We start from the raw sequence: 27,759 nt of genomic DNA on the forward strand, positions 1-27,759 counted from the left end.
AAGAATGGATTTTGATTCATGGCCCTGCTATTCAGCCCTCATCCCTGCCTCCTTTGTCCCTTCTTCGAAATCACTCCCAACTTATCTTTCACACCCAGAACACCATTTAAAAAAGAAAACTGAAATTAAAGATTGAAGATAAAGAAACAAACGATTTCCAGGTGGAGTGTTGTGTTTCCTACTTTGTTAATTTCTTTTATGAACTGATGTTGCATTTTCTGTTTTCTTAAGTTCTTATGTGAAATTTAAGCAGTCACCAAGAGCTGAAATAAAGTAGAAAAACATCTGTCTCAAATGCTTCAATAGCCATGCAAGTACCTAAGGCATTCACAAAAAATGTGCCTGTAAATGATCCAGAAGAAAATATAATTAAGATGTCTGCTCGTCTGAATTCTTGCAGGTGTTTTCTGGTAGTCTCTCTGCTGAAGTGTCAGTAAACGGACCCCACTTTATGCTCTCCCGGTGCAGAAAGGAAGGAAAACTATTGTCAAACATTATAATTGTGCTGACCTCTAGTGGCCGTATAAGAAAAATAAAAATCATTTTCTCTGGATTTAACGGCAGAACAGCACCTTCCCATGTCTGCCTGTAATTATCAGCGTGGCGGTAGCGCAGTGCATTCCAGAGGTGATGGGTAATGTTCTTGTGATAGTCCTGTGACCGCTCAGTGTCCTCAGCTCCGTCCTGACAGTCATCAGGGCTTCATGTGTCAAAGTCATGTGTTTAGAGGTGGACCATTCACACTCAATGTGTGGAAGAGAATGTCTTGAAAGGCATGTACAGACACGGACAAATATTTAGTATTGCGAAAGAGTGTGGTTTCCTTAAAACACACTAGCGAGCAGTGAGAGGCAGGATCGTATCCAAGAACTCCTTACTGAGAAATAATGAGATCCAGAGAGGTCCTGCTTGGGTAGAAAAGATTAATTAATTCATTACTAAATTGTTATTTGTCTAAATATTTGATTTACTCCCCCCCATTTCAAAACTGTAAACTTCCCCCACAGCCCCACTACTTCTGCTTGAGGCCATTTTTCTTTACATGATTCATATTGTTTTGCAACACCATGAATGTGCTAAGAGAAGTGATTCAATAAGCTATGTACAATTGGTAAGGAAAGTATTCAGACCCCTTTAAAACTTTTCACTCTTTGTTTCATTGCAGCCATTTGCTAAAATCAAAAAAGTTCATTTTATTTCTCATTAATGTACACTCAGCACCCCATCTTGACAGAAAAAAGGTAGAAATTTATGCAAATTTATTAAAAAATAAAAACTGAAATATCATAAATATTCAGACCCTTTGCTCAGTATTTAGTTGAAGCACCCTTTTGACCTAGTACAGCCATGAGTCTTCTTGGGAATGATGCAACAAGTTTTTCACACCTGGATTTGGGGATCCTCTGCCATTCTTCCTTGCAGATCCTTTCCAGTTCTGTCAGGTTGGATGGTGAACGTTGGTGGACAGCCATTTTCAGGTCTCTGGGCCAGTCAAGAATGGTCAGAGTTGTTCCGAAGCCACTCGTGTTATTTTAGCTGTGTGCTTAGGGTCATTGTCTTGTTGGAAGGTGAGCCTTCGGCCCAATCTGAGGTCCTGAGCACTCTGGAAGAGGTTTTCTTCCAGGATATCTCTGTACTTGGCCGCATTCATCTTTCCTTCAATTGCAACCAGTCGCCCTGTCCCTGCAGCTGAAAAACACCCCCATAGTATGTTGCTGCCACCACCATGTTTCACTGTTGGGATTGTATTGGGCAGGTGATGAGCAGTGCCTGGTTTTCTCCACACATACCGCTTAGAATTAACACCAAAAAGTTTAATCTTGGTCTCATCAGACCAGAGGATCTTATTTCTCATAGTCTGGGAGTCCTTCTTGTGTTTTTTGGCAAACTCTATGCGGGCTTTCATGTCTTGCACTGAGGAGAGGCTTCCGTCGGGCCACTCTGCCATAAAGCCCCGACTGGTGGAGGGCTGCAGTGATCTTCTGGAACTTTCTCTCATCTCCGTACTGCATCTCTGGAGCTCAGCCACAGTGATCTTTGGGTTCTTCTTTACCTCTCTCACCAAGGCTCTTCTCCCACGATTGCTCAGTTTGGCTGGACGGCCAGGTCTAGGAAGAGTTCTGGTCATCCCAAACTTCTTCCATTTAAGGATTATGAAGACCACTGTGCTCTTAGGGACCTTGAGTGCTGCAGAAATTCTTTTGTAAACTTGGCCAGATCCGTGCCTTGCCACATCTCTGTCTCTGAGCTCCTTGGGCAGTTCCTTCAACCTCATGATTCTCATTTGCTCTGAAATGCACTGTAAGCTGTAAGGTCTTATATAGACAGGTGTGTGCCTTTCCTAATCAAGTCCAGTCAGTTTAATTAAACATAGCTGGACTCCAATGAAGGAGTAGAACCATCTCAAGGAGGATCAGAAGAAATGGACAGCATGTGACTTAAATATGAGCAAAGGGTCTGAATACTTATGACCATGTGATATTTCAGTTTTTCTTTTTTAATAAATTTGCATAAATTTCTACATTTCTGTTTTTTTCTGTCAAGATGGGGTGCTGAGTGTACATTAATGAGAAATAATGAATTGTTTCATTGCAGCCATTTTAGCAAATGGCTGCAATGAAACAAAGAGTGAAAAATTTAAAGGGGTCTGAATACTTTCTGTACCCACTGTACTAATAGAAAACAACGACAACATTTTCTGTATTGTGAAATTTAGGTTGTGTACTTTTATAGAATTTTGTAACTTCCATAACAAGCAATACAACAGTGTGCAGTGAAACACCGCAACTTCTCATTGACACAAAAAAGTCTTTAGGTCACCTTTTATGGCCCTGTATACCTATTGTACACTCACATGGGTGATTTCACTTGTTTTGGTTGACCAGACCTCCTCTCAGGTTTGTGAGAGGTGTACAGACTGTTTTACAAACAAAAAACAACAACAAAAAACCTAGATGTCTGAGAATTAATACTGGACTAATACATGTGTCAGGTGGTAGGAAACACATTTTGCTCCGTCTGCTAGATAACAGTAGCTATAACAACTTTACAAGGCAATAGTATGTCAGAGCTATGTGTTTGTCAGCTTTTTTGGAGTTCTTCTTATCCCCTAGTGGCCCAAACAAATAAATCAATCAATACAGCTTTAACACATCATGAGTGAATGATTCTTTAATGAGTTGCAAGTGTTATCACTTATAACAAAAATGAAACTGGATTAAACTTTTAATTAAACCTACTGTAGGTTCTAAACCAAAACCATACATGCAAAGTCAAAATATCATAAATCCCTCTCCACTACATATGTTCTATGTTAAAGTGCAAAACAGCGACAGTTAGTAGAGAGCCATTTTTTTTTGTCATTCACACACTTCACATGCTTCTCATTAAGTAAGTCACACTGAGTGTAAGTTAGACCACAGGACAGGAAACCAGAGAGATGGGCTGGCAGGAAGAGGCATAAACAGATGTTGTGGCAGAGATGGGTTGATTAACAATCTGAATCCTGCAAAAAACAACAAAATTGACAATTTTTTGTTCATCTAAAAAAATCTTGGTCCTTTGACCTTAAGTGGTCTGAGTCACAGTGTTTAGTAATACAAATATACTTCATGCATGTATATGTTCTTAACTGTGATTTGCCCAGGACTGCTGACTGAAACAGTTACTGATCAATGAGATGAGGCAACAAAGAACACTTTGTTCTGAGCAAACACACATCTCTCCTTCTCTTTTTGTTCCGTTCTGTATTCAGAACTTTTTTTTTTTTTTTTTTTTACCACACTGGTCATGAACAACATTTGAACAAACGTAATGTAACACCATTCTGTTCATTTCAGATTCTCCCATTCACATTGAATAATGGGAGGATGATGGGGAGGGGCATCATAAAGTTGTAGGACTGCACTCCATTACGTCACGCTAAAGGAAGTACAGACAATCTTTAAAGATTTAGATTTATATTCTTCTGTGCAGTTGTTTCCTAATCGTGCCCTGTATCGTCCTCACCATCCGTCTGTCGCCTTGGTTTTACTGAGTTTCTTCTGCCCTCACTCGGGAACAGGCGGCTCGAGGAGAGAGGGTGATTAACTTTTATGGAAAAATCACAGGTAAATCCTATTTTATACATTTGTAGTTATATAATAATCAGCTGCTGTTGCCATTATATTAACGTTATCGGTATATCTGTATAACACAGATGCAAAAAATATGAACATAGTGAAATTTTTCTGTCGAGTATTTTTTATTCAGATCATGATGTTGTAGGCAGAGCCTTATACAGCCGCATTGTCCAAACAAAATAGGGCGAGGCGCAAGTGCAATATGATTTAAGGCTCGGACATACTTTCCGCGGAGAGCTGCGAACTTATACCGGTCCGCACGAGGTTCATCCGTGTACGTGGCTCATGTTACGCTTATTGATTTATGATGGAGTTATGATTCACTATGAACAACGGGCTGACCAACATAGCCTACATTGTGGCACTACATTCTTCTATATTATGGAATTAGACCCAAAACACTAATCCACTGATTTTGTGCATGGCAAAACTAAATATGACAGCTAAAAGTGGCTCCTAAGGATCTGGACAGGTACAGGCCAACAGAGCAAAGCACTTTTAAACATGAACTCTACTGCGCCATGCCTCTCCCACTAAGCAAATTACTAATAGGCTACGGTAAATTGTTGCTGGCCGCTGCTTCCGGTGCTGCACCACGGGTGACTTAATTGACGCGATTGCTTCCTCTTTATAGAATGAAGCGCTCGTAGTGACGAACCTACACCTGAAGCTCTACTGAGCTTTACAGTGAGTTTCAGCTCCTTGTTTAGCTGTCTGCCCGCAGCCATTACTGTTTTGGTTCACTCTCACTTCTCTCATTTCCTCTGCAGCAGGCAGCTGTTTTCAGCGGAAGAGCTCTAAAAACCCTCTTTACCTATACCTGCTCAGCAGACGGACACAGTTAGCAACTAGCTGGTGCACATAGTGGAGTATTTAGTAGCTAAAGAGACAGATATATCCCTCAGGAGTTTGTGGAGACCAAAACACAGCTAAAAGAGAGTGAATAGTGAATTTACATTAATCAGCATTGTGTCGACTTCACATTAATTTGACTACAGCTAGTGAATGCTTAAAGTGGTGTGGATAGCAAAGAGGATGTGAAACATGTGGTTAGCAAGCTATATTCTTCACTTCCTCCTAGGTTTATGAGTTCAATCAATAAATTTGAGCTGAGCTCAAATGATTTTAAAAAAACATTTTGTAGATATTAATCACTGAAAATGTTTTTTTCTCTGACTCTGCATTTCTTGGATAACAAAACCTATGAAACTATGCATTAATATGGTATATGAATAAAACATTTAGTTTGGCTCCAGTTTGTCCTTAATAAAGAATACACTTTCACTAGCTTTCCCACATAGCTATCACTATCTAATGAAATAGCACAAGTGTTCACTTGTATTTGTTATGGCAGCAAAACATTACATTGGGGAAATTAAATTAATATGCAGGTAACAAAATGTGTTAATCATTTATATACTATATATCACACACTTTCATGGTGGATGTTAGCGGACGTTTTAGGCTAAAACCCTAAATCCCTTTTGCATATTAGATTGTGCCAAACGTACATTGTTACTGAGCTTAAAACAATGCTGTTTTTCATAGCTCCAGAGAAGGTCAAATCAATGTATTTACTAAGGTTGTACTTTTACTTATTCACTTTAAAGCCAGTTGATCAATTTAAAAAAATAAATAATACACATTTCTCATATTCAGTAAAGCTTACTGAAGATGGAAAAAGGATACCCACCGCAGGAATCAGCTCCACCATACCCTGGGCCACCTATGAACTATGGTGGTGCTGTGCCTCAGCCAGACATGTACCCTCAGCCAGGGATGTACCCTCAGCCAGACATGTACCCTCAGCCAGGGATGTACCCTCAGCCAGGAATGTACCCTCAGCCAGGTTTCTCCCCTGCAGCACCTCCACCTGCTGCATACCAAGGAGGTCTGTGTCTGTGTTCACTGCCTGGGTTAATACTGTTACTTTTGAGATTTCATTGTAATCATCGTAAGCTTGACTGGGGTTAATTCTTCTGAAGCCTAACAACACTATTTCACACATTTTTCTGTGAAAAAAAATTAACAAATGGACCTTTGTTCTTTGTTTTGTTCTTAAATCATGCCTGTAATAAATATATATATATATATATATATATATATATATATATATATATATATATATATATATATATATACACACACACACACACACACATAACCACATATTAGGCAAAGGATGTTGAAATACAATATCAGCAGAACCCACAAATTAAAAATAAATTAGTTAGCTATTAGTTATTTAATGCAAAGGCATGTTATGTTGAGTGATTTATGGAAATATCTGTCCTGAACTGCCCTTTCCTGCTGTGGTAAACTGTGTTTCATCTGTCAGGTGCTCCTTTTGCTCCGGCCACACCTGCACTTGCCACAACAGGTGAGGCGATGCACCTGATCCAAGACAATACTGTTCCATGTAAAACACAATAGAGATGCATGCATCGTTGTACTATTTCTCAGAACATGTGCATGTTGTTCACAGATGGAAACCCATCTGTGAACACACATCTGTGTTTCCATTCCAGTTTGTAAAATAGAAAGAACTGCCTCTGCACAGTGCCACAAAGTCAGTGAGGGAAGACCTCGGTCTCCTACCAAAGTGATCTCAAGAATAGCCCATTTGTGGCCTCTGTGCATAACAAAAAACTATTGTTGTTTGTTCTTGTGATGTACAGTCACATTTTTAGTACTGCTTGTTGTAGCCGAAGATTAAGGATTCCTATCACAGATGTATTACTCCTTCATGTGTCAAGTCCACATGGGAAAAATGTACATGGCACTAATACAGCTCATATGAACTGTGGGTTTATCACAAGAAGGATGTGTTTTAATTCTCACATTTACGTTGATATAAATTTTGAGGTACTTTTTGTGTTACTGTGTCTTTCAATGACAGTTTCACACAACACAATGAGAACAATCTGAGCTGTCCTTTACACTAAAACCCTTTATGTTTGGATGGCTTAATAACTTAAATAACTGACAGGGACCATAGAAAGAAACAGAGGACTAGCTCCTTATCAAATTACAGTTGTTGTAGTATTGGCAGCCTTTGCTGGTCTTGTTGAGTCAGTGCAGTACATTTTATCCACAAATCTAGACAGCCCAAAGTGGAAATTCTACAGTAACAACAGAAATGTCTGACTAGCTGGCCACAACAGTCACACATATCATTAAATTGCAATTTAATTATGCAATTGTGTCTGAGGTCAGAATTGATCCTTATCATGCAATCTGATGTTATGGTGCACAATCATTTGACCACCACTGCTAGCCTGATCAGGCAATGTTCTTCTCTCCTACAATATGTCTAATTTAGATGTTTTTAATTACATTGATTACAGGTAAATAATGCTGCAGTGACAAATGGGGCACTGCACTCATTTTAATCTTGCACAAGTGAATATAGAGACAAAAGAATATGGAGAGAAATCCTTTATTTTATGTGTTGTGCATTTCTCATCCTCAGTGACTCACCTGGTAGTAGCACCTGCACTAAATGACGTCCCAGGACAAACTGTGTGTCCCCACTGCCAGCAGACAGTGATCACCAAGACAGTCCACACAGCAGGCCTGATGACCTGGGCCATCTGTGGTGGCCTCGCCATCTTTGGGTAAAAACAACCTTCTGGGTAGAAACTTGCTGCACGTCTGGTAGTTTCTATCTTATGGGGGAAAAAAGAGACATTTTAAACTATAAACCTGAAACTATGGAGGAAAAAGTACAAAACGTATTTTAAAAATTATTACTTTAGGAACAAATCTGAAAAGTTTTAATTCACTTTGTTTTCTCCAACAGGTGTTTTCTGTGCTGTTGTATCCCGTTCTGCATTGATTCCTGTCAAGATGTAGAGCATCGCTGTCCGTGCTGCCACAAAGTTGTCTACATATACAAGCGAATGTGAAACTATCTGGACTGTGAATGGGGAAGAAGAACGCAACGCTTTTCTGTAGCCATTTAGTAGCCTTACTTACTCTACAGCAACGCAGTCTTTTGATGTAACGCACCCTTTTGATATAATGCAACCTTTTGATACTGATCAAAATAATAAAAATGCACTTATTCCAATGAGGGATAACACTGTGATGAGTTATATTCAGCAATCAGTGGAACAATTCATTAATCAAGGGATATAAACTAACAAACATGCTTTCTGTAGTTATGAGTTGCCATTTGTCCAGGGGTGACTCCAGCTGGTTGCTGGGTTACATGTTCTGCAGTACATTTTTACATTTCCTCACTGCCCTTCCAGTATGACTCACATTTTCTTTTTGTCTTTTCTCATTGTGTTTCATTCATTTTTTTATTGTTTAACTGATTGAGTTTATACTATTCTTCTGTCAGTTTCTTTCTTTTGACAGAAAGGCATTTGTTTAATGTACCGTTTCATCATCTCTCAGAAGAGGATAACCAAGACTGATATATTACAGCCATGCTAGCGCCACCAGACCCACCAGAAGTAACAGGTACAAGGACCTAAAGTAAATAAAGAATACATCAGAGAAGAGAAGAAATTTCTTTGAACAAAAACACATGAATCAAAGAATATTGAAAAGATGTTAACATGTAGCCTCAAGTTTAAAATGCCAGAGGTGTTTATTTGTGCCATTCCAAACTCACTGCAAACCAAAAAAGGACACTTTACCTCATGCCAATGTAGAGGAAGAAAGCCCTCAAACACATGTCCACAGTCAGCCACACCCTGCTCCAGGGACTAAATGCTGAAAAAAAAGGTTAAAAGAGAAGCTGGGTTGCCTTTGAAGATTTCTACAACAGGATATAAAGCTATTACAATGAAAGCACATGAATGATTGAGCACAAACCAAATACTTCACAACCTCTGGCTTGCACTCTCCTCAAGTGGGCCTGACCTGTTCAAGGTGTGTGCCTACAAGTAAACCGAACTGTGCTATGGTTGGATTTGTTCGTTTTAAACAAGTCAACATATCACACAAGGAAAAGGAAGAACCGTCTTAAGTCAGTCATATCATTGAGTGTGTGTGTGTGTTTTACAATCCATTGTCCTCTTTGTGCGAAGAGTTTGCTTTGAAAAATTAACCAAAGCACGATTGCCTTCATTGCAGCACTCTGTGTTGGACATGGGTCATCTTTGGGGTCTGGCCAAATCTCTACTTCTAACGTAACTAATCCCAAGCAAAAACAACAGGGTTCCAATGTTACTGTTGGTTGGCCCCTAAATATAGATGGGTGTTGTTACACCAGTGTTTAGAGACTCTAATCCAAAACCATAAATCTCTTGGATTTAGTTGTCAAGTGGTAGATACTGTATTATGGTAGACTTGTCAATAAATTGGAAACTGATAGGCTGTTAATATAAGTGGAGCTACTGTTACATTTTTCAAATATTAATGCCAGTAAGTCAAAATTAGAAGTTCTAAAATAGGTCTCTGATCATAAAATGTGTGGACTTCTTTGAAGTCACATGTTTTTTTATAAACTGAAGCTGAAAAACTGAAACTGAAAGCAGGTGGATAACCTATTAAAACACATTCTCCCTGTCAACATTGCACTGTCACACTGTCCAGAGCCACATAAGTAAAAGTAAAAGTTGGAAACTGATAGGCTGTTAATATAAGTGGAGCTACTGTTACTGGCATTAAAATTTGAAAAATGTAAGTCAAAATTAGAAGTTTTAAAATAGGTCTCTGATCATAAAATGTGTGGACTTCTTTGAAGTCACATGGTTTTTTTTATAAACTGAAAAACTGAAACCAGGAGGATAACCTATTAAAGCAATATTCTCTTGTGAAGCCAAAATGGCATTTGTTTATTTTGGTTAATGTTTCACTAATTTTATTTATTTGGTTTTATTTAGTGTCCGTCTCTTTGTGTTTACATTATACAAAGACAAACACACTTTTATGAAAGACATGTTTTATGTACTGCAGTCTTTTCCCCTTATTTAATCTCTTGACTATTTACTGAACTTGAAAGTGAATATTGACTTGACTTTTAAAATGTATGCTTTGACATTGTCGTATGCTGTGTGTAGTGGTATATGGACCCAAATGCAGATGACCAGGAAGCGTAATGGGGTGAAGTAGCCGAATGGCTACAGCGTTTGAGGGTGATGTGGTTGACAGGCAGGTAAAGGCAGACCGGTAAGCAGACAGGTAAACAAACAGGCAAAAGGCAGATCGGTTACCGGCTGGTAGTGATGGAAGCAGGGAAATGAGTCTAAGGTGGTAAATCAGTTCAAATAGGGAACAGGCAAGTTACAAAATACAGGATCCAGCCAAGGTCTAAGGGAGACAAATAATCCAAAAGACAGAACTCACTGTAAAACTTCCAGGGAATTGGGCACTGCAACCAGGTGCAACAAAACGTTCACTAAACAGCGACACACAAAGGTCAGGAACAAAAACTCAAGGCAGGAACAACACCATGTGTAACAACACTGATCCAACACAGAACAAAGAAAGCGACCCAGACTAAATACCCTAGGGGAGGTGAAACAATGAGACACAGGTGCAAACAATCAAGGAAGGACCAACAATCAAAACTGGAGGGAAAACAAAGACACGAAGTAAAAACCACAAGATACACCAGGGAAGGAGCACACTACAAAATAAAACAGGAAGTGAAAAACCTTAAACTACCACAGACATAATACAATAATGTTTGTTTTTTAGTTCAATCTGGGATTTTATACTCAGATTCCACACAGTCCACTGAACTAAACAAAAACATGTTTTATTCCTGTTTTGGTACTGAAGAAATACATATGGAAAAACCTCAACCTGCTACAACACTGAAATGCTTCTTTCAATCTGGTAATGTCAGTAGACTTTTGCTGATAATACTTCTGTGCTTAAGTAGGATTTTGATAGCAGAACTTTTACTTGTAGTGTTTTTACATCACTGTATTGGAACTTTTACTTAAGTAAAGAATCTGAATACTTGAAATACTTAATACGTAGATTCATGCACATTTACATGTAAATGTCTTACTTTACAGCTATGGGAGGAGGTAAGTCTTGACCTATCACACTTTCACCTTGTAAAGTGTTCCAAATATTCCAAAAATTACTCAACTTTTAACAATGACACCATTCACAGAAAATAATGCATGTTGTTTAAAAATAAAGCAACTGGACTGGCAAGTCCAGTTTTGTCAACTCTGTTGAAAGTGTTTTACGAGGCAGAATTGTTGTTCGAGCTCCAGCAGATGCAATCTCTGGGACCAGCTATACCAAAAAAGTATGAACAACTGTTGATTGTGGTGTGGCTAAAATAGCATCTAGGATTACTGACCACATTACTGCATTTCCTATGATAATTACAGTTCATTAATCCAATTAGCTGTAATGCATCTTCTTCTATTATGAAAATGACAATGTGTAAAACATTGTCACAGCATTTTGTTGCACTTTTTTTTTTACAAACATTGCTTATTAGAATATAGAAATTATATTCAGCAAAATCTAAAATAAATAAAATTCGTGCAGAAACATCAAATCCTCGTAAAGGTGTCCAATGATCCTCTGTTTACTTACTGTACTTAAGTTTTTTCAATTTTTTCATCCAATTAAATTTTTGGTTAATGTGTTTACAGGAAGTAGAATCTCAAGGTTTAATCTGATGCCATCATGGATGTATTATAAGAACCGGCAAAGATGGCGCCAATTCACCAAGTGCATAAGCCAAAAAAGTTTTCTCTCAGCTTTCCAGTTTACTTCCGCGTTGTGTGGCCAACTGCACATGAACATTAGTGTGTCTCCTGCTGGCCCCGCCCATGCATTCCCATTCAGCCCATAGACTTTACATTGGGTTCTCTGTCTGGGCTCTGCAAAAATGTCATAATGGCCCTTGTTTGCAGTTCCAGGTGTTGTGTCAAAAGTTTTACAGACATGTCTTTTATAACAGTGGTCTATAAGGTAAAATGCTTTTTGGGCTGCAGGGGATTTCGTTGCAATATCATGAGTGGCCACTGGGGCAAATTAGCAGCAAGGCTGAGTGGTGGCGCCGTATCCAGCTCTCTTAGTACATCCATGAAAACCATCTCGTTGTTTCCTTGGCTTAATCAGTGCCTTATCCTGACTCACGTGGAGTTTGGCTTGCTGACTTGATGTTACAATGCCTAAACTTGGAAAAGAACAAAAGCAAGAGGACAATGCTTGTACTCACCTCTAAGAGTAGCCTCACCTCAGCCTCACCAACTAGTATAGCAGCAAGTGCAGAGGCTGCAAAAGCATGCACTTCATTTGCTGAAAAAGAGACCTTACTAAAGGGAGAGAAAAGGCCAAAATGGTGGGTCAGCTGGAGGCACTTACTCTTCAGCATGAGGCAGTGGCAGCCATATCACAGGCAGAGGCCTTGCAAGCAGTCGAGGAAATGGAAGGAGGCAAGATATCTGACAGCTAGCAAATCAAGGACACTACAGAGTGTATATGAGAAGGCACAGTTAGACCTTTGCATTGACACGCCCTTCCATGCCACCCCTTCCTTTCGCCACCTTTTCTTGAAGAAGAGGATGTAGAAACTTTAATGTTATTATAAGAAAGACATTGGACTTTAACACGTGAGACTGCTGTTTGTTTCCTGTTTCCTAATGACAGTCAACGTTGGTTTCTTTTAATCATGACTGTGGTCATTCCCTATCTGCAACAAAGTCATTACTATTGTAACCATGACAATGAAGGTCTCCTAACCTTGACAAAGTAATTTTAACACAAACAATGATCTTTCCCTCTCTTTTGTACCTAAACCTAATATAACCAAACTGTTATATTTGAAACACTAATGTTGTCCTGTCGATTGTGACATGACATCAGAAAACGCTGACAAACAATATACTTTGTCATGTCATTTGGTGGACTTGCTGGTCTGGCACAGTGGGAACAGAGGTTACATTAGTCACTACTGCTGCAATAAATAGAGATTTCACTCACCCACAAAACTATAGTAATATGGACATGCCCAAACCATTCCAACACATGAAATTATAAAATTCATATCAACAGTATATTTTCTGAAATTTAAAGCAGATTTTGGAAGGAAACTGTCTTGGTGTTCCTGTCTCTTTTTTATTTGGCCGAGGCCTGGAACCAACAAATGCTTTGATAACATACTCTGATGGAAGAGGGATATTTTAGATAGAGTACTGTTTGTCTTATCAGATGTTGGTCCCTCTCTCATACACTCATATCCTGTGAGATCCTCTAAGACTGAGAGATCAATGTGGGTTCCCTTGCTGAATAATATGTAACAATTGTGCAGATTTGTGTTGGTTTAAGAATTGCATATTTATCTGGGATTTGCTCAAACGATGCAAATAAATGTACCTTCTGCTTTACAGTACACGACTTACAAAATCCAGAAAGACCCAGCAAGGTTTTATTCTTTCATTTTCAATGACATCATGGGCTTTGAGCAAAACACCAACAGTGGAGTTTGTGTGGAAGACGTGAAATTGGCCCTGAGTGGACATGTGACAGAAGGTTACCAGGTACAATCATTTGAACTCTTGACATCATTTAAAGGTGCCCTGTGGAGTTGTCTTGAAAACAAACAAAAGTTATATTTACACTCAGTGTTACTCAACAAAACACATTGTGTGTATTCTTAAGGTTTAACAAATGTGATGAATGCATTTCCTTTCTCATAAAACTCTTCTGGTGCATCACCGGCACCTGTGGAATAGTGTGAAACCATTGGCAGGAATGTGTATCGCATCACCTGTATACACGAGACAAACAACCCACTCATACAGAAACTGCTCCATAGCTCTACTAGAGATGAAAAACTCCACAGGGTACCTTTAAATTATCTATCTTTTACTATTTCCATCAAAAAGCATTTTCACTTAAAAATGCATTGTATTGTTCAGAAAAAAACATTACTTGACTGTATTTTATTGTATTTTATTTTTGTTTTCTAGTTCACTCCTGAACACCAACTGACCGAGAGTGATCAAGGCTACAACTCATCTCCCACACTGGAAGACAGTGTTCACGTTCTGGCACAGTATCTTTATTTGTTGTCGTATTCCTGTTGGACACACAGTATCTTTATTAAGTGGCTGATTGAGGTGTGTTATGGGTAACAGGTGCTGGGGATTAGTAAGTTGTGAAGAAGATGAAGAAGATGAGAAGTCAGACTAGCAGCCAGTGACATGGGTAAGAGCTGACATCATTATAGTTATTACTCTGTGTGCACTAATGGTGCCATGTTGGGTTTTATGAATCAAAATACCAGCAGAGCAAATGCTTAAAATACTGATTAGGTTTCTGTATCGGCAGGGATTCCTCAAATGGCTATTCTCACCAAAGTTGATGAAGCCTGTCCTGAGGTCAAAAAAGATATAAACAATGTCTATAAAAGCATGTACCTGAAGCAACAGGTTAATGTCTGTTGGTGATTCTTTTAAAGCGTTTTTAGATTTGTAATCTTGGAATGTAATTTAAGTTAAGTTCAGTATTTCAGCATGAAAATCTCTTTTGGTCACAACTTTGCAATTACTGATCATCTGAAATGCTGTTATTTTAAAACTTAGGTCGACGAATTCAGCATGTTGCTGGGTATTCCACCAAACTGCATCTTTCTTGTGAAGAACTACGAATCTGAAATCAACACGAATGATGCCATTGATACGCTGACACTGATCGCACTGAGACAGATGATTAACTTTGGAGAAGACTTCCTCAACTACCTGTAGACCTACATACCACTGAAACAAAACTTGCATGATCAAGACTTGAAAAAAACAATAATCTGCATGGTATTTTTTTTGTGTGATTTTTATTACAGTGTAAAGCATGGAGTATTCACTATATCATGTGAGCCGTCATTACATCATTAATAGCTGAGTTAGAAATGTTGTCAAAATGTATCTTATTGTTATTTCACTTGGATGAATAAAGGATGAATAAGCTGTATACAACCTGGATGGGCAAATAAAATGCTTGTTTATATGGAAAATCAAAGTGTGCAAGATTAAATAAATAAGACAGTGAAATAAATAATCATAAGAATAAATACACAATATGTACAACTATACAACCATGACACTGAGAAATATACTGTATTCAGTTTATTATGAAATGTTATTTTATCCTGCTTTTTTTCACAATTTTACAAAGTGTGTTTTTATTTTACGACGTCATTATTCCCCAATGCCACTTTTCATCACAAAGTCTTTGTCTGTTTGTCAGCTAACAGGGTAGAGCCAGTTCTGTCACTGGCCGCAGTGGTCATGCTTTAATCCTTTACTTCCTCCTGCTATTATTGATAGGTTTGATCAATCAAACGGACTGAGGTATCAAATACAAGATATGAGTGTTAGCCTCTAAACTCTCTTTTGCCCTCATCCACATTAGATAAAATCATTTCTGCATTTCCAGGGTAAACAAACATGGTTACAAATACAACATTTAGTGTAGCTCCAGTTTGTATTTAATAAATTAAAAAATAAAACTAGTTTTCCACATACTGTAGCTTTCAACAATGAAATGCCACAATAATGCACATACTGTATGTAAGTGTTGTGGCAGCTATACATTAGACTGGGGAAATGCAACAACTTTGCAAGTGAAAATAGTGCATTTATCATTTGTCTTAAGTGGATTACCACAAGTTGTATGATGGGGTCGTCATGCTTTAAAGGTGGATGTTGAAGGATAATTTAATCTCCACTGAAACCCAGATTTCTCCACATTTTTTCCAATAAACTGATACTATACACTCCTTTACTGATGATACATTTTCCTACAACTCAGGCTCATAAAACCTAATGTCCTGATATCCTGACTTTTTGTTGCATGCCCTCTGTCACGATTCAGGAAATGCAGGATTGTACCGAAATGCAGACAGAGGAGACAGCAGGATGATTTCAGGGATTTACTGATGATACTAGCTTACAGGTAGGTACAGGCAGGTAACAGGCAGACAGGTACTCATCCCCCCCAAAATGCACCACAGAGCGCCACAGGAAGTCATTCCTGCCTGTGGCCATCAAACTCTTTAACTCCTCCCTCTAACATCACTACAATACTTGAAATATTGTGCAATATTCTCTGTTTAATACTCCTGTGCAATATACTGTTTTCTGTTTAATATTCTATATTTATTGATATATATTCATACTTATATTACTGCTGTGCAATATCCACCGTTTAATAATCTGGTTAATCTGCTACACTTAAGTTGATATTTATTATTGCACTATTACTTATTACTTATATTATTACATTGTATTATACTGCATATACTTATCAACATGTAAATCCACTTTTGTACTTACACTTATTTTAGCTTTTATACTTAGATCCACTTTGTACTTAATTTATCCGTATTATAGCGTATTGCATTTTGATTTGCTTAGAACTTCTATTCCTGCTTGCATTTTAGTGATAGTGAGCAGCTGTAATGAAAGATTTTCCCCTTGGGGATCAATAAAGTATTTCTGATTCTGAGGTTCAGGTCCAGGTTTGGGTGGCAGAAGGTCGGAATTGACATCACAAGGCAACATAGCAACTAGGACAAACTGACAGAGGGACAAAGGAAGTGGACCGGTACATGTACTTATAGGCTGATGAGAGAATGAGATGCAGGTGAGGAGGAGGGCAGGGAAGGCCAGGTAACTGCCTAGCAGATGAGGGAAATTGGAACAGGTGTGTAGATGGAGGGGCAGTCAGGTGAAAGTCTGTGGGCATCTGGTGGATGGATGGAAAATGACAATGAAGGGGCCTGGGGTATAGGGGAATAGGGAATGTGGCTTGAGAGGAGGGACAGAAAGACAGACTGTGACATCCTCACTTTGTTTGCACAAGCTAACATGACCCCCAACAACATTATCCAAGAGTACCTAGCTGCAGACACAAAATGGCAAACCTCCGCAAGAGAACCTCCACAGTTGACAGGAAATCATGTGACCTCAGCAGCTGAAGTTTTGCGTGGCAGGCCTTACAGTAAAACAACTTTATTCAATGGTTTTGTTTAAAGTAGCGATATGGGGCACTTACTTTGATGAATTTACTGTTTATCAAATGAGACAAGAATTAGGTTGGAAAAACGATAGATGATAGAACGGAGTGTTTCTGGGGGGCGGGCCTCACTGATTACTGTACAAAAACACAACAACTTACTAATTTTGGTGAAACTGGATCATATTTTATGGAGAAAATATTTTCCGGTTTTCCCTCTGATGTCCTCCGGCTGCTCTGCCTCAATTCTCTGTGATTTACAGAGTTTCCTGATGGACAGATAAAATCACCATAGCTCAATTAGCCATGCAGCTAACGTAGCCATCCTATTAGCTGACTCTTCCCGGACTGTGAGTGAGGAGCACAGGGGGAGTGAGGTTTTCAGGTCATGCAGCTAGCAGTCCGCTGCCTGTTCGCCCAGCAGTTCTGGTGCCCATTCTGACGCCGCTCCCTGCAAGCATTCCCCGCTGCCCAACCCCAAGCCCCCTTCCCGGGCCTGAAAACCTCCTCACTCCCCTGGTGCTCCTCACTCCCAGTCCGGACAGAGTCAGCCATGTTAGCTGCATGGCTAAATAAGCTATCGTGATGGTATCTGTCCATCAGGAAATGCCGTAAATCACAGAGAGTTGAGGCAGAGTATCTAGAGGACAGAGGGAAAACCAGAAAATATTTGCTCCATAAAATATGATCAAATTTGACTAAAATCAGTAAATAACGTTGTTGTGTTTTGTCTTTTTCCATTTTCTGCCACAAGTGGACTAAATATCAAACATTGGTTAGACTTAATTCTTACTCTTATCTAGATTTGTAATGTTTGTACACCATGTATTTCCTGTGCACATCACAAGTTAATATTGCTATTTTGTATTTATCTGCATAGTTTACTCAGTTAACAACAAGAAGTCCATTGAGACGGTGAGCATTGTTTCTCTCTGTGCTAAGCAAAGTTCATCAAATACATAACAGCAGTAGGTCTGGACTTTGAAACCGGACGCTGCATATACTTATCCTCTTAATTTGAGAAAATGAATTTGTATTTGTAATGAATGTTTGCCTAGGTGACAAGCCACTGGATTCCCCTCATAAATGACAGGACGGACAAGGATAGCAGGTGTGTTCATGACACTTTAAAAGATGTGTGTTTGTGTCTGTCTTCCCTGTAGATCACTGTAGATTTTGGTCACTGGAACAAGTGCTGATATTATTCTGGGTTGTTTTAAGCCTGTGGGATCAGCCTTAGCAATTAGTTTTAAATGTCGCTATGATTTGTTAGGATGTAAAATCAGAGTAGTGGGAACCGGGGATGAGTTTAAGCTCATTGAATGATTTCAAAAGAGGTTTATACATTGGTAAGTACTTACTAAACTGCATGCCACACTGTATGACATATAGACATTCGTCCTGTTTTTGCTTTGGATAATTGTTGTAATCCACATGAATGAATCTAAATTAGTTAGTTTTGTATTCTGCATTAAGATGAAATTGTGTTTACAGATAACATCAAGGTGATTAAAGCTAATCTGTGGTATTATGAGAACATAAGGTTGTAGGGCTGCAACTAGCGAGTATTTTCATTATCGATTCGTCAGTAGACCATTTTCTCAATCGATTAATCATTTGGTCTATAAAATGCCAGAAAATAGTGATAAATGGCCATCACATTTTCATCATCAAATATCTTGTTTTGTCCAACCAATAGTCCAAAACCCAAAGATACTCAGTTTACAATGATATAAAAGAGCGAAAACCAGCAAATTCCTTACATTGGAGAGGCGGCAAACCAGAGAATTTTTTCTTTGCTTAAAAAATGGCTTAAACGATGAATCTATGAGTCAAAATAGTTTTTCTGTCGACTGACTGATTGTTGCAGCTCTGTAATGTGGTAATGAATTTCTTTATTGCAGGGTACCATTGATCCTTGTGGGGAACAAGTCGGACCTGGTGGAACACAGCAGCATGGAGACCATCCTGCCAATCATGAATCAATACCAGGATATCGAGACCTGTGTAGAGGTAAGAGATCCATATACACCCGTGTGTATATAAACCTTTTGGATCCATTGAGGCAGGGCTGTTTGGAGGTCCCACTTTGATGAAGAGCAATGAATTGGCAAAGGAAATATGAAAGGCTGACTCAAAATCTAATACTAGCAGTGACACATTGCCCCCCAGTTGCTCTTGGGCTGCAGTCCAGCTCCTGACTCCACTTACACTCTGACTGAGTCATTAATAGATTTATATTACTGAACCCCGCACTCCAAGTCCAAGACCTGCTGACTGATGGACTCTGAGCATGTTCAGAGGCTTGGCTGTAATGGAGGAAGCTGGCCTCTGTCTGCATTACTGTTTAATACAAATTTCCCTCTGTTGCATGAGACGGCTCAGTCATGCCCTCCTCAGGTTTATTATTTACAAGTTTAAAAGAGGTAGATGAGGAGGATGTGAGAGGAGGCACATACAGAGTGGATACAGTGGGGGGGGGCAGTCACACAGCTGGTGAGAGTTGGACTCGTACAGTATGAAAGACATGCAAACCAATGTTTTACTGCAGGCTCAGTGTTCGACCAGGCCCACAGTTACTTAACATTTCTGGTTTACTCTGTGTTTCTTTATCAGTGGTGAAATAAGTATTAAGATCTGTTACTTAAGTAAAAGTAGCAGTAATTTAGAAATACTCAAATATGAGTCCTGCATTCATAATCTTACTTAAGTAAAAGTATGTAAGTGATGGAAAAATGTTTAAAAGTAAATGTACTGCAGCCAAAAATGGGCTCGGTCAGTGTTACATTATATTATATATTATACTATTGGATTATTATTGATGCTGTCATAGGTAAGTTGCATTTTAGAGCTAATTTTACTCCTTATATGTACTGTTGGACGGTTTAATTTCTGTATAACAATGTATTGTATTTTAAATGCTCTTAATAGTAAAATCTGCATAGTAACTTGTAACTACAGCTGCCAAATAAATGTAATAGAGTAAAAAATACCCTCTGAAATTTAGTGGAGTAAAAGTATGAAGTAGGATAAAATTAAAAAAAGTAAAGTAAACGTAACTCAGAAAAGTACTGCACTTGATCCGCTGTTTTTAATTAACTATCATTGACCCTCTATTAACACTGTTAAATTGTGTTTTCACATAACTTCATTAGGTTTTTTGGGAAGTTGTTGAAGTAAATGTAAAATAAATTAAAATAAAAAATAAAAAACCTGTAAACTATTCAAGTCTGTGTAGATGAGTTTCCTGATAATTTGGTTCCATAGTTGCTCTTGCTCAGGGCATTCACACAAACATGTGCCCTCTTTTGCCTCAGTGCTCTTGTGTGCAGGTTTTAGGGCCCTGGTATTGTGCATGCTGCTTCATTCCTGGGAAACTTAACATCAATGATGGCTCTGTTCTGTATCAGTTACACCTGTGCTTTTCCTGCTGTGACAAGTCAAAAGGTCTGCTGTGAGAGAGGCCTATTTTGCAGGACTATAAATGTATGACAGCTAGGATCACGCCAATTGTAAAATGGTCATACTTGAAGTTAGCTAAGATGCTCCAATACGCTGTTAAATACATTGTAGTGTCAATGTAATTAAAAAATTCAGTTTTCCTGCTATCAGTCACATTCTTTCAAACATGACAGGATTCTGACTTTGTATTTAGGAAGTAGGATAAAATTTAAAAACTCAAGTAAAGTAGAAGTAACTTAGAAAAGTACTGTTCTTGTTCCAAGTTTTGTTTATGGTTGGTTCAAAAAGGAAACAAATTTGGAGGTAGTCGGCTTAACAGTTCTCAGCAAAAAACAAAAAGGTGGAGGCTCTCTCTCAGTCCAGCAGTAGCTCAACAAAGTCGACATTCAACACTGCTACACATGAGCACCTAGTACACCTGGGTCTCTGATGTAATTGATAAGCCCCACCCACTACCTGCCAGCCAAAAGAAAGAAGGAAATTGATTATGTAAACCTAATAATATGAGCCTACTACTCTGCTTAACTCACAGAAACCCCTGGCCTCATTACCTTACATAAAAAAATGATTCCACTTCATGAGGTATACAGATTTTATATTTGGGGAAAAAAAGAGCACTAGTATCAGATTTGTACGCAGTATGGCAGATACCTTGAGTTGGATTGTGCATCCCTAAAGTTAGCTGCCACAATGATTACTGTTGATTTAAATCTTTCTGCATTATATAAGTACATGTAAAAGTACATGTAACCACCAAAACAATTGTTTCTTCTGTATTACAGTTGAAGCCTTCCTGCATTAAGTCTTTAACTAGAATCTTTAAAGTGTCCAACCTGGACAACGACGGCATCCTTAATGACAATGAGCTCAACTTCTTCCAGGTAATGTTTTCCATTTAATAGTGTCACTGTCAACATAATTTTCATGACCACATAAGAGTTCTAAATTGTGAAAGTGTTCATCACTTGCACAACTTGGAGAACCTAATTAGTGTCTGTCCTCATGAAGCTGTGTAGTAGAACATAAGAGGAAAACGACTAGACTGGTTTTAAACATGAAACAAACCAGAGAAAACGTTCTCATGGCAAACATCAAAATATAGCTTGTTGTGTATGTCTATAGAGAACATGTTTCAATACACCACTGGCACCTCAGGCTTTAGAGGATGTAAAGAATGTGGTCAGGAGGAACATGACAGATGGAGTCAAGGACAACGGACTCTCACTCAAAGGTCAGACACTCTCCTGTTTTCTTGTTTTCACATTCCTCCTCTTTCCTTCCACCTCCTCTTCATTACGTCATATCCCCTCAACAGTCCTTCTTTTCTGCTTGTCTTTTTAGTCCCCTCTTATGACAATTGCTGACTGCTGACCCCATTCATTCTCCTGTCCTTGACTCTTAATTGCAGGCTTCCTGTTCCTGCACACCCTCTTCATACAGCGAGGTCGACACGAGACCACCTGGACTGTGCTTAGGAGGTTTGGTTATGACGATGACCTGGAGCTCACACAGGAATACCTGTTCCCCTTGTAAGTTCAGACTCAAAGGTTAATTGTGGCATTTATGTTTTTGTGCCTCCGCACCAACGATAGCCGTGCATTATGCTTTCGGGTTGTCTGTCCGTCCGTCCCATTCTTGTGAAAACGATATCTCAGGAACGCCAGGAAGGAATTTCTTCAGATTTGGCACAAACGTCCACTTGGATTCAAGGATGAACTGATTAGAATTTGGTTGTCAAAGGTCAAGGTCACTTTGACCTCACGTAAACACGTAACTCAAGAATTGATGACCATATTTCACAGTTGGTTGGACAAAGACTTGGTGACACTTTTGACTCAAAGGTCACTGTGACCTCAAAACAACCTCGACAAACACGTTTTTGGTTATGGTTTTCTTTCAATGATATCCTCAACATTTCATTGAAACCCCTGGATCAAGAGTGGGCTTTTTAAGAAGAGGTTTAATTACAGCTTTTTTAAAAAGACTGTGGTACATAGCTTGTTAATAAAGACAGATTGATCATATCCAGTAAAGAAGTGCTAACTAAGGATAAAACTTCTTTAAGCAGCCTAGTTGGAATAGGGTCTAAGAGACAGGTTGATGGCTTAGATGAAGAAATTCTATGAAGTTAACTGAAGAAGGTTGATAAAGCAGTCTAAATATATATCAGGTTTTACAGCTATTTCTAAGGTTCCTGTGTTTGAAGATAAATCGGTACCGGTTGAGGGCAGGACGTGATGAATTTTTTTCTCTAATAGTTAAAATTTTATCATTAAAGAAGCTCACAAACTTGTTACTACTGAGGGCAATAGGAATACATGGCTCAATAGAGCTGTGACTCTCTGTCAGCCTGGCTACAGCGCTGAAAAGAAACCTGGGGTTGCTTTTATTTTCTTCTATTAATGATGAGTAGTAAGCTGCTCTGGCATTACGGAGGGATTTCCTATATGTTTTAAAACTATCTTGCCAGGCTAAACGAGTGTCGTTCGCAGTGAGCCTGTAGCACTATCAACAAGATGGTCAATTTGGGAGGGGCTGAAATTAGCATAGGAGTCCTCTGTTATATTGAGATATAGCACCGAATTAGATTAGATTCAACTTGAATAATAATAATAATAATAATCATAATAATAATAAAACTTTATTTATAGAGCACTTATCAAAACAAAGTACAAAGTGCTTCACAACAAGAGAAAAAACCCCCACAGTGAATGACAAAATATAAAGAAATAAAATAAAATACACAAAAGCAATAAAATAAACAGCCAGTTCAGGTAAAATCAGGATTTACTTTCAGATAAAAATGTCTTTTGAGGCGAGACTTAAACAAAGACACTGACTCAGACAACCTATCTTCTTCGGGCAAGTTGTTCCAGAGCCTCGGGGCCCTGATAGCAAAAGCTCTGTCCCCCTTAGTTTTCATCCTGGACTCAGGAACAGACAGGAGACCCTTGCCCGAAGATCTATGTGAACTATGTGACGGTTCATAAGGGATTACAAGGTCTAAAATATAGTCTGGAGCCAGGCCATGAAGAGCCTTAAAAGTAATCAAAAGATCTTAAAATCAATCCTAAAACAAACAGGAAGCCAATGTAAAGAGGCTAAAACAGGTGCGATGTGGTCGTACTTCTTGGTCCTGGTTAACAGCCTAGCAGCTGAGTTCTGTACAGTGTGCAGTTGTGTCAAAGTTTTTTGATTAAGACAAGTGAACAGGCTGTTACAATAATCAAGGCGTGAGGAGATAAAAGCATGCACAACAGTTTCTGCACTAAGATTTAAAATAGATCGTATTTTTGCAATATTTCTGAGGTGATAGAAACATGATTGGACAAGCTTAGTGATATGTTGCTCAAAACATAAATTGCTATCAAACAGGACACCAAGATTTCTTGCAACAGGCTTGATATGTTGTGACAGGTTACCAGTGGATGGCAGTATTTGTTTAGTGATGTGTTGGGGCCCAATAACAAGGATTTCAGTTTTATTTGAGTTGAGCTGAAGAAAATTTATCGACATCCAATTTTTTATGTCAGACAGGCAGTCCTGCAGAGAACTCAGTGTACTAAGGTCAGTGGGCTTGACAGGGAGGTACAACTGTGTGTCATCAGCATAACAATGAAAAGAAATCCCATGTCTGCGGATTACATCACCCAAAGGAAGCATGTATAAGTATTGGTCCCAGAATTGAACCTTGCGGCACACCGTACTTGATATGGGAAAATGATGACAAAAAGTCATTAATGCTGACACAGAATTTCCTATTGGACAGATAAGATGACAACCAGTCTAGTGCAATGCCAGATATGCCCACCCAGTGCCTCAGTATGTCTAAAAAAATGGCATGATCAGTTGTGTCAAAGGCAGCACTTAAGTCCAACAGCACAAGAATTGAACACATGCCTGCTTGTGCATTCATTAAAAGGTCATTAGTGACTTTGAGAAGGGCTGTCTCAGTGCTGTGGTGTTGACGAAAGCCAGATTGGAACTTTTCAAAGGTATTATTGTTTTCCACAGCAGCAAGAAGCTGCTTAGATACAAGTTTTTCGAGAATCTTCTAAATAAAAGGCAATTTGGAGATAGTTATCCAGGAGGGTGGGATCAAGCCCAGGTTTTTTTAGGACTGGCTGGACACAAGCTGTTTTAAAGAAATCGGGGACGCAGCCAGTAGACAGTGAGCTGTTAAAAATAATTTATAAAAGGGGCGCAGTACAATCCATAACTTCCAATAAAAACCTAGTTGGGATTTTGTCCAGAGGGCTGGAGGACACTCTCATAAGCGACATTATGCCTGCAAGTTCAGGCAGCGTAACAGCAGAAAAATTGCTCAAAGAATCCCTGAGCGGGTGATCCACATCTAAAAAGGCAGGATTGGGGGTGATATCAGATCTTATTAACGCCATCTTTCCAGCAAAGTGCAAAAGAAACTTTTCACAATCAGCATCACACTCAGCAGGGGCACAAGGAGAGGCAGGGTTAACTAACTGATCCACAGTCTTAAATAGGAATCTGGGGTTGTGCTGATGGGCAGAAATAAGTGCAGAGAAATGACATGTTCTTGCATCCTTCACCATCCTATTATAAAGGCGTAATAACTCTTTCATGGCCACGAAGTGAACCTGGAGACCTGATTTCTTCCATCTGCGTTCTGCTCTTCTGCATTTCTTTTACAGCTTGAATACTGTTATTTAACCATGGCTGTTTTCTAGTCTTTGAGTTTGGTCTATTTTTCAGAGGAGCTATGAGATCTAAGGTTGAAGAACACAGGTAGTTAAAATAATCAACCAAATTGTTAGTGTTGGAGGAATCGGGAAACACACTGCCAGGAGAACTGAACAGTGTACAGAATTTTCAGGCACTATGCTCATTAAGGACGTGTGTGTACTTAGAGCGGGATAAGACAGTACTAGCAGCCTCTAATTCACAGTTAAAAACAATGCATAGGTGATCAGATACAGACATGTCCCTGATTTCTACAGATGGGGTTTTCAGGTCCAGACTAAAGACTAGGTCTAAGGTGTGGCCACGGGAATGAGTTTGGCCAGAGTTAGTGATATTTAAAAAATCAGCAGCAAGGGCATTAGAGGAGTCATCAACATGAATATTAAAATCACCACAAAGAAGAATTCTATCATAATTTAACACAAGACTGGATAAAAACTCAACAAGAAGGAGCCAGCTGGTTTAGGGGGGCGATAAATAATAGCAAATGTGACCGGGAGGGGGCCACCAAGTTTAAACATGAGCACTTCAAAGGAGGAAAAATCATTGCAAGCTATGAGGTTACACTTTAAATGCTTCCTATAGACAGTAACAAGGCCCCCACCTCGACCACAGACCCTAGGGCAACTAAAGCAGTCATAATCAGGAAGGCATAATTCAGCCAGCTGACTGTGATCACCAGGACGTAACCAGGATTCAGTTAAAAACATAAAGTCTAAATCAGTAGAAGAGATAAAATCATTTAAAATAAACGTTTTTTTAGAGAGGGATCTTACATTGAGAAGAGCCATCTTAAAAAATCTGTGCTGCTTCACATTTGAGGTTGAGACTGGAGGTAGGGTTCTGGCCCTGATCTTTATTAAGTTATTATTATTATTGCTGTGTCGGCTGTGTCTGTTTCGCATTAAGGACCTATCCGAAATAACCACAGAAATGTTAAAAGTGGCACTAGAGGATCCGGGCTCCAGATAGCAGCACTATGATCAGTCCACAAGGGGAGGTAGTGACACCAGAGGGTGTGTGGATGTTTATGGTGGGCAGAGAAGAGGAAGAGGAAGAGGAAGAGCGAGGGGAAACAGGTGATTTAAATAGTCAACTACATGAGGAGGACAGCACAGCGTGTGACTACCTGACTTGTTTGGGTGAAGACCATCTCGTGCAAACAAGGAAGAACGATCCCAGAATAAGTTAAAGTTGTGAATACAAACAACGTCATGGGTGCTGCAGACAGACTGGAGCTAGGTATGAAGACTGAGGATCCTGCTAAAGCGGCCAATTCCCTGACCCAGTGTAGGAATTGGACCCGAAATGAAAGCATGCTTTCGGTGCTGTTGAGCAGGTCATAGAGGCGGATGAAGTCTGCTTTCGTCAGCTCCGATTGCTGACGGGCGGTGTCATTGGTGCCGACATGGACTATGATTTTCGTGATAGTCGTCGGGAGTGCAGCCAGAAGTCCGGGGAGCTTTTCGAGGATGTCGGGTCGTAGCTCCGGGAAAGCAGCGTGTGACCGCATTAGCGAAGCGGATATTCCTCACTGTGGAGTCTCCAACGACCAGCGTGGTTGGGGGGATGAGAGAAGGCAGACCGCCGAGTTCCATCAGCCGTCCCTGGGATAGTCGTGGCCGGGGACTGCTGCGGCGAGGGGGCGGCGTCCTCCTTAGCAGAGGAGTTCTCTGCCGTCTCAGGACGAATGAGACCTCCAGAGCTTCTCCTGATCACGGCCTCTTTCAGTAACTTGCGGCGAGAGGAGGAGGAAGACTTGACCGCTGGAAGAAGGGAGCGTCCCTCCAGTGGAGGAAAGTCCTGCGTGTCCAGGATGTCAAACCTGTTGGCCAGCGGGAGGTCCCGATGTGCGCTTTGCACCATGTCTGTCCTTACAGGCTACAGTCCAGTGCTCCGGTTGGCGTGGAGTCGAACTCTCCGGAGCTTTCTCACCACCCCCGCCGACGAGTGACCATGCATCCACTGGGGCTCGGCATGGAGTAGAAATGGCCATGGCTTTGGGCTTTGCACCCATGAGGAGCCACGGATCTTCAGGCTTATGCTCCGGGGCGCCAGTGATGATGGAGCCGAGCCACGGAAGAGTGGGATCATTGTCCAGTGCTGGAGTGGAGCAGTCAGGGGAGTGAGAAGGGATGGTCGCAGTCCAGTTGCCGCAGCCAGAGGAGCTGAGGACCGCCAGGTGTTTTGCCTGGGCCGAGGCGACGGTGGAGAACTCCAGGATGAATTCAGATAAAAATTCAGAATAAGGACCAGGAGGCGGTGCACTATGACAAATAGAATTGGCTGTCGTGTTTTCCAGTTTGGGTGTGAAAGACTAAGAACAAGGTTTTCGAATGAGTTATAATTTAGTTTAGGTTTAGGATTGATTAATAGGCTTGAGTCGAAGATGGCTGCAATTCCACCTCCTCGGCCTGTGCCTCGAGGAATGTGAGTATTAATATGACTGGGCGGAGTGGATTCATTTAGGCTAACATATTCTTCATGACCCAGGTTTCAGTAAGACATC

General features: G+C 39.8%; 3 protein-coding genes and 1 long non-coding RNA gene across 6 annotated transcripts; 3 read left to right on the plus strand and 1 right to left on the minus strand.

Moving 5' to 3' along the window:
• Positions 1-3,905: 3,905 nt before the first annotated feature.
• Positions 3,906-8,193, plus strand: LOC122868447 (cell death-inducing p53-target protein 1 homolog). 3 transcript variants are annotated; one of them, XM_044180409.1, is made up of 6 exons: positions 3,918-4,109; positions 4,756-4,808; positions 5,781-6,012; positions 6,460-6,501; positions 7,594-7,738; positions 7,924-8,193. In XM_044180409.1, the coding sequence occupies exons 3-6, from the start codon at positions 5,796-5,798 to the stop codon at positions 8,027-8,029; spliced, it is 510 nt and encodes a 169-aa protein (XP_044036344.1). In that variant the 5' UTR covers positions 3,918-4,109; positions 4,756-4,808; positions 5,781-5,795; the 3' UTR covers positions 8,030-8,193. The 3 variants fall into 3 exon arrangements, with proteins under 3 accessions (XP_044036343.1, XP_044036345.1, XP_044036344.1); XM_044180408.1 differs by lacking the exon at positions 4,756-4,808 and having other exon boundaries at positions 3,906-4,109; XM_044180410.1 differs by lacking the exons at positions 4,756-4,808; positions 6,460-6,501 and having other exon boundaries at positions 3,914-4,109.
• LOC122868448 lies at positions 7,923-10,603 on the minus strand. Its single transcript, XR_006376107.1, has 2 exons — positions 10,425-10,603; positions 7,923-8,846 (listed from the first exon to the last, which is right to left on the minus strand). It is a non-coding gene; the product is annotated as an uncharacterized LOC122868448 (long non-coding RNA).
• Positions 10,604-10,902: 299 nt separating this feature from the next.
• LOC122869513 (interferon-induced protein 44-like) lies at positions 10,903-15,066 on the plus strand. The gene is made up of 8 exons (XM_044182623.1): positions 10,903-10,919; positions 11,105-11,116; positions 11,235-11,346; positions 13,445-13,594; positions 14,027-14,138; positions 14,241-14,264; positions 14,388-14,488; positions 14,642-15,066. The coding sequence occupies exons 1-8, from the start codon at positions 10,903-10,905 to the stop codon at positions 14,801-14,803; spliced, it is 690 nt and encodes a 229-aa protein (XP_044038558.1). The 3' UTR covers positions 14,804-15,066.
• Positions 15,067-18,036: 2,970 nt separating this feature from the next.
• On the plus strand, positions 18,037-22,091 carry LOC122868449 (mitochondrial Rho GTPase 1-A-like). The gene is made up of 5 exons (XM_044180412.1): positions 18,037-18,180; positions 18,974-19,082; positions 21,314-21,412; positions 21,654-21,762; positions 21,940-22,091. The coding sequence occupies exons 2-5, from the start codon at positions 19,026-19,028 to the stop codon at positions 22,062-22,064; spliced, it is 390 nt and encodes a 129-aa protein (XP_044036347.1). The 5' UTR covers positions 18,037-18,180; positions 18,974-19,025; the 3' UTR covers positions 22,065-22,091.
• The last annotated feature ends 5,668 nt before the right edge of the window (positions 22,092-27,759 follow it).

Source organism: Siniperca chuatsi, linkage group LG21, assembly GCF_020085105.1.
Source record: "Siniperca chuatsi isolate FFG_IHB_CAS linkage group LG21, ASM2008510v1, whole genome shotgun sequence".
NCBI lineage: Eukaryota > Metazoa > Chordata > Actinopteri > Centrarchiformes > Sinipercidae > Siniperca > Siniperca chuatsi.